The 7,610-nt window shown below is 31.3% G+C and overlaps 2 protein-coding genes across 2 annotated transcripts; one reads left to right on the forward strand and one right to left on the reverse strand.

Moving 5' to 3' along the window:
* Nucleotides 1-273: 273 nt before the first annotated feature.
* On the reverse strand, nucleotides 274-4,349 carry LOC108574123 (adenosine 3'-phospho 5'-phosphosulfate transporter 1-like). Its single transcript, XM_017936642.1, has 8 exons — nucleotides 4,315-4,349; nucleotides 2,330-2,538; nucleotides 2,044-2,252; nucleotides 1,264-1,488; nucleotides 1,039-1,189; nucleotides 745-956; nucleotides 534-659; nucleotides 274-441 (listed from the first exon to the last, which is right to left on the reverse strand). Exons 1-8 carry the CDS (start codon nucleotides 4,347-4,349, stop codon nucleotides 274-276), a joined length of 1,335 nt encoding a protein of 444 aa, XP_017792131.1.
* A 2,090-nt stretch (nucleotides 4,350-6,439) lies between these two features.
* On the forward strand, nucleotides 6,440-7,323 carry LOC108574124 (deoxynucleoside kinase). Its single transcript, XM_017936643.1, has 3 exons — nucleotides 6,440-6,655; nucleotides 6,748-6,997; nucleotides 7,064-7,323. The coding sequence occupies exons 1-3, from the start codon at nucleotides 6,440-6,442 to the stop codon at nucleotides 7,321-7,323; spliced, it is 726 nt and encodes a 241-aa protein (XP_017792132.1).
* The last annotated feature ends 287 nt before the right edge of the window (nucleotides 7,324-7,610 follow it).

Raw genomic sequence — 7,610 nt, forward strand, 5'->3', positions numbered from 1 at the left:
TGTAAAGTACATTATCGAATAACGAATCGTAAAAGAGAGCGCAAAATAAAGTGGTTGTTTTTCTGGAGTGCTTGTAAAATATACACACACACACACACACAAATTATATATACACGTATATATGTATATCTCAAAATATCATTACCTTAATAACTTAATTACAAATTATTTATGTTTAGTAATCAGAAATATTTCATGAAAGATATGTGCATCTGAACAAGAAAATACGAAAAATTTCATAGAATATTCACCTATAATTTTGGTTTTTTCATATTAATCTTTTATACTGTTTGCCGCAGCTCTACGTCTTCTGATTGCACGAAGACGATTATTACAATATATGCGCAAAAATACTGAACCAAAAACTACTAATATACCAATGATACCGATAACTGTCACACTGTGATGATACATCAAGCAGGACAACAGTATAGCCAAACCCTGAAAACAAAGGAAGCAAATAATGTTTAAAGATTTAACGTCGCGTAATACTGTATGTCACGTAATAACAATAATATATGCTAAATGATTACCTGTCGTATAGTCATTATAATGACAAATGTGACTGGTCCAAATTTAGAAATTGTGTAAAAGATATATAACTGACCGCTAGCGGAACAAATTGATATAAGTAAACAATCCACAATGAATCTAGGATACTGTGTAACAATAAAGAAAAGTTTAAGTTTTATCAGGTGTTATCGTTACAATTACATCTATTCTGATGTATTAGATTTAAATCACCTTTGTCATGAATGAACATATGAGAGGAAAACTTGATTGTTGAAACAAGGACATTGCAGTTAACAAACAGGAAAACATATTAACAACACACATCATTTGCACACTTGTTGCACCATACTCCACAAATAATGCACTTTGCCAGGTACTTGTAAAACTATCTAATAATAAATAACCTCCTAAGAGAATAATACCGGACACGGTGGTTGCTCCATCTAAAAGTATTCACATCAAAATAATAAGCGTAAATAAACAAAAAATATTAATAGATTTGTAGTAAAACTGAAAAAATTTTACCACTTTTATAATAAGAACTATCTAACATGAATAATGTCATTCCAACAGAAATGAGTATAGCAGTAACATATTCGTAATACTCATATGTGCTGTGCGAAACTATTTTTCCCATTAACATTACTGGAATTATTTTTGTAGCTTTTGCTAATACCTAAAATACATACTGTTACAAGTACACTCTTAAAACGGCAATTCAAAAACAAAATTTTATAATTTTATAATCACCTGCGTCGGGAAGCTGACATATTTTAAAGCTTCGTATTGACACCAACTACTCATGATATTTGATAAAGAGCAAAATGCATATTTGTAGAGAGGTGCTTTATGCTGTGGTTGCCTCTGAATTATTAAATACAATCCTGACATCAAGAATGCTAGAATTCGATTTATAAATACTAGAAATTGTGAATCCTGAAAGCGGTCCTTGTTACCAGTACCATCTTCATAGTCCTGAAAAACAAATTTTTTTTTCATGTCATAGAAACTTTTAAGTTAAGGAACACAATCAAATCACATTGTATCAAAACTTTTGTAACTGTACTGTGTAGTTAATTCCTCAATTTACACTTTAGGCATCATCTTGAAACATTATTAAATAACTACTTTCAAAGAAATACAATTGTAAATGCTATTTCAAACATTCTGGGTATTATGGTTAGTACCCGTACCATGTTTGGTGTAATGAAGGGGTAAAAAACACCATCTTCAGAACTTTGTTTCATAGAAAGAAGCCTGGATGTCCTAGAAGTAGTGACTAGATGATTCGCATTGTGATTCTGAAATCTAAGTCAACAATGCTTCCCTGTACATGGACATTTTACCACAGCAACATGTGCTTACGAAACAATCAGCAAAATTGGTTGTTTAATTAATTTCTCAAACAATCATTTCAGACTTACATATAGAATATCATTTTTCAAGCTTAGCTCATTGCGAAGCATGTTTTGTGTATTCATAAGTTTATCCATGAAATATATACATACGCATATGTTAAATAAATTATACCTGTGTCATTATCTTCTCTTGCAAGTAACCCCATGTTAAATAACTGATTTGTAATCCAAAGAAACAATATAACAGTAACAGGGCATCTTGTGTGAAAGTACGTTGATTTTGATTTGATGGTGTAGATTGGTAAGAAGAAGAATCCAAAAGTCCTGTTTCACAGTGACCCACAAAACACAGATGTACCAATTTGCGAATACACCCTTTACCTGTTTAAAGATGTTACATAATTTCATATGAAAATTCACCAATAATTTCTGTGCTACTAATTTTTCTATTCACTTACCTCCCCTTTGAACGTATTTGGTGTGACGTATATATTTGTATATGAGGTAACCTGGCAATAACACAGTAGCATAACTCAATAAATTTAAACATAATCTGATAATCCAACTATAGGAAGAATTTCTTAAAAAATTTTCGCCAGTATTCACAAGAGATTTAATAATTTCACTAGCTCCAAATATAAGGCTCACTGAAAGGAGTAGCAATATGCTACAAAAAAAATTATTTTAACAAATGAAGATCATCATTTCGTACTATTATTTATTTGCGCTACATTTCTTCAAAAGGACAGAGAGAAGCAGGGAAAGAAGAACAGAAACAGAAAAGGGAAATACAACGTTAATACGTTGTTATTATTCCCACCGATTACTACACCACATGTTGCGCGTATATATTTAATACACAATATTTCTTAAAGCATTTTTTAAATAATGTAAAAATTTGTCTAAAAATAAGATGTAGGTTTCATTAAAAATCGGTAGTAAAAACCACGACACAACACTTTGATTAACAATTTAAAGACATCTAAAAATATTTTGTCAAATCATTTTTCATAGCTTAAATCTATCGCGTCTTACTAGCAACTAATGATACATTCATGCATGCTTGCAATGAACCAGCAACGTGACACGCTACTGTCGATTATGTTCTTTTATCTTCAATTGACAAATTTTCTCCATTTAAATAGTCCTTTGTCTTTAATTTACAATATTAAAAAATCACAAACTTTCTATATCAACGATAAAACGTTTATTCTTTTTACTTGAAAATAAATAAAATCAATTGAAAATTCCTTGAAAATAACTAAAAATCAAAATTGTAAAATATCCGCATATTTTTTCATATATTGAAATGCATATACAACAAAATAATATATATGTTCATTTAATATTATTTGTCCATTTATATTGTATTTAATTGGATAATTTTAAGCGGTAGAACGTCAATCTATGCTTTGAATATACTATGGTTATACGTAAATTATTATAAAAAATTATTAAGCGACGAATCGATTAAACAAATGTTAATGATTTCTTATAACGTAAATATTGTTTAACAATCAATATTAAACAGTCGTGACTTTTATACCGATAAACAAACATAACAGAGACCAACAAGCTTAAAAACCTAGATACTATATTAGTCACTAGGGGAAGAATACTATCAAATGATTCCTACAGGAAAATTTACGCGGGAATTGTATCAACCTAAATGATAAAATGCTTTAATCACAGACGAGATACAGGATAGACCTAACACCTAATATATTTTTCTGTCCAACACTCCTGTCAAGTTTACAAAGTAGATGTAATACAGTTCTTTGGTAATTTAACAACAATGTCATACATATTTAGCGTACAGTGTGCATCAGACAGCATCTTGAAAATTAATTATAAATTACAAGTATCAATTGAATATAATAAGAACGACAAGGAAAAGAATAGGGGAAGACGAGAATAGCACTAGAGGAATGAGTTAGACAAGGAAAGGAATAGAGGTAGGCAAGGATAGCAATAGTGACGAGTGTTGGACAAGGAAAGCGAATAGGGGTAGACAAGGATAGAAGAGTGACGGTGACGCCATCTTGTTTTTGGTGACGCGAACTACAACTTTTTAATAGGAACACACCATGTAAACAGAGGTATTAGACAAGGAACGCACTACTGTGCAAGAAGGATAGAGAGAAACGTTTCCTATTGGTCCGCGTATATCTAAGCTCCACCTTCTGATGGCGACCAGGTCACCATTAAGTCGGACAGGGAATAATCATTAATAACTTGATAATTACGATGATTCTGTGAACTTTTAGAATTGAAGAATAAAGTGTAGACCTTTAGCAACTTTCTCATATAGATTTTAATGCGCTAAACCCTTTCAATAATTAGTTATTAACAATTTTAGTACGTGTTATCGGGAACGATACCGCATAAATTTTCGGTTTTTCAATAATTCCGTAGTTTTCTAATAAATTCGCATGCAACTAACTGTATGCGTCTGAAAGGTAATTCCCTTAGCTCCATTCTTATATAATTTTTATTAACATATTCGGTTTAGTTTAGGAGTTATTAAATATTATTTGGAAAAGTATTGCACCCGTCGCATTCAATCGCAACAGGTTTTCGTTATTTCAAAGGAAATACGTCATTAATTATGCACTTTGAAGCACGTAGAATGTAGAATGGACTTTTATTTATATTCTGCAATTAGTTTGATAACCGTAAGTGGTGTGGTTTATTAGATATTAGCAATTATTTGTAGTAGTCGACTATAGACGTTTACGATGAATAGGAGACTCTCAGAGTATGAAAATAATAAACTATACCGAGTATGTTAATAAAAATTATATGTGAATGTAGCTAAAGGAATTGCCTTTCAGATGCAGATAATTAGTTGCATGAGAATTTAGGAAAAAGCTATGAAATTATTGAAAAACCGTAAAGGTGTGCGGTATCGTTCCCGACATCATGTAATAAATTGTTAATAACTAATTATCGAATGGGTCTACTACGTTAAGATTTATATGTGAAAGTTTCTGAAGGTCCGTACTTCATTCTTTAATATAAAAAGTTCACAAATTTGTCGTAAATAATGTGTTACTAAATATTATTTGAGTTTGTACTACTCTCGTCGTATTATAGCGTAAAGGATTTCCGTCATTTTCACGAATATTCATGATTAATTTTACACTTTCAAGCATGCAAAATACAGTACAGACCTTTGCCTATATTCTCCAATTATTTTTAAGTGCGTACGTGATGTGCTTTATGAGATATTAGCAATTGTTTGCAAGAGTTGACTATACTCGAATACGATGAATAGAAGACTCTCTCATATAATATTTAATAACTTTTAAGCTACAAGAGTTACATTAATAAAAATTATATGTGAACGTAGCTAAAGGAGTTGCCTTTCAGACGCGTATAGTTAGTTGTATGGAAATTCAGCAAAAACCTATGAAATTATTGAAAAACCATAAAGATACATGACGGTATGCGGTATCGTTCCCGACATCACGTACTAAAATTGTTAATAACTAATTATCGAACGGGTCTAGTGTACTAAAAACTATATGAGAATGTTGCTGAAGGTTCACACTTTATTCTTCAACTCTAAAAGTTCACAGAATCACCGTAATTATTGAATTTTTAATGATTCTTCCCTGGCCGACTTGATGTAGCCCGTGGTTGATGGAGCTTAGTTGTCCGCCAGCCAATAGGAAACGTTTTCTCTCTATCCTTGTCGCACACTAGTGCTTTCCTTGTCTAATACCTCTGTTGATATTCTGTGCTCCTGTTAGAAAATCGTAGTTCGCGTCACCAGACGCGAGATGGCGTTAATATCGCGTTTGAAAATTTTTCTGTCCTTGTCTAACACACGGCGCCATTAATATCCTTGTCTTACTCATTTCTGTATTGCTAAATAAGTATCTCGACGAGTTATCCTCCGTAGTAAGTACGACTAAATAATGTATAGTGGATTACGTGGGTAGAACTGCTGCTCACGATCTTTTAACAGCAGTAGAGCACGCGCATGTGCTCAATCTACTAATAAACAATTACGTTACTTTACTTATTTGTAATCTCATAGTTACGTTTAATTCCAATTCCAACCATTACTAATGTTGTAATCTTATTTTATACTGAATCGGTAACGTTGGAAGTGACACGCAAATGGTAAGAGTTTCTACAATCCTCCTGACGGGGGACAAAAAAGTGCATTAAGTGGTAAGTCTATACTGTATCTCGTCTGTGGTTTACTTAGTTTGAACGTGCAACCGTAACGTTGTAGCGTTTAACGTGGAGAAGTTTTCGCTTTAACACATCTGCTATTGCTGTTCGTTTAAAAAATCGTTTATTGCAAAACGTGCAATATTTTAATAGGTTTAATTTAGCATATGTTAGCACTTACACACACGTAATAATTTACATTAAATACAGAAATTACACATTGCGTATATATAAACGTGTCACCACGAATTAGTAAATGTTTTGTTTACCGGGTAAGTTTTTATTATCACGAGAGCCTTGTTATTTCTTTTTATGAAAATTGTTTGGTAACAAAAGCTTGTTAATTTAAGTAGGAAGAAAATAATCGTAAAAGGAAATTAATTATGGCGTTTTCTTCAGTTAAAAGTTTAATCCCTGTTTTCCAAAAAACGACTGCTTCCCTGTGCAATTTATGCAAGAGGCAATTTACAGTATGCGTAGAAGGAAATATAGGAAGTGGTAAGACGACGTTCTTAAGTCATTTTAAAAAATTTAACAACACAACAGTTTTACAAGAACCAGTTGATCTCTGGCGAGATGTAGGTGGGACAAATTTATTAGTAAGTTTCATTGAATTAAAATTTATCAATGTAGTGTTATATTTTCGCATAAAACAAGATGATATTAATAAATATCTATTAAAAATGTTTAGAAACTAATGTACGAAGATCCTGCACGCCATGCTTTTTTATTTCAATCTTATGTACAATTAACTATGCTTCAACGTCATACTTACAAGCCTCCATTGCCTTATAAAATTATGGAAAGATCAGTACATAGCGGAAGGTGTTTTATAGAAAACATGAAACGTGCAAAACTTTTAAGTAATGTTGAAATAATGGTTCTGAACGATTGGTACGAATGGTGTACACAAAATACTAACTTAGAAATAGATTTAATAGGTAATATATTTTAAATGTGTCAGAATAAACTACTTGAATCTAACTATTATTTTTATGTTAAAACAGTGTACTTAAGAACATCACCAACAGTTGTATATCAAAGAATGAAGGAAAGAGCTAGAAAAGAAGAAAATTCTGTATCATTGGAGTATTTGAAACAAATTCATGATATTCATGATGAATGGCTCTACCACCAAACATTGTTCACTGTACCAGCACCAGTTTTAGTATTGGATGGAAATAAAAACTTGAAAGACATGATAATAGAGTTTGAGAATTGTAAGAATCAGATTTTTAATAGGAAAATCTCAGAAAGAAATACCTAATTACATTATTAAGAACTAAAACAGGTGCTTTAAACTGACAAGTGTAATATTAGTTTAAGTATAATTTCTGCAAGATTTTTTGTAGATTTTGACGTATAATGTTTTGATAATCTAATATTGCACATTTCCAATTTGTACATACAGATGTACATATACATGTACATATATGTAGATTTTTTTTTTTTCATATGTCATGTATGTATGTAACTAACACATAGGTACTTGTAATGTAACCTATTTTTATAATTTCCATCCCATATAATAACTGTACAAAAAGTTTTTATACT

The sequence above is a fragment of the Habropoda laboriosa genome, unplaced genomic scaffold (genome assembly GCF_001263275.1).
Source record: "Habropoda laboriosa isolate 0110345459 unplaced genomic scaffold, ASM126327v1 scaffold222, whole genome shotgun sequence".
Lineage (NCBI taxonomy): Eukaryota > Metazoa > Arthropoda > Insecta > Hymenoptera > Apidae > Habropoda > Habropoda laboriosa.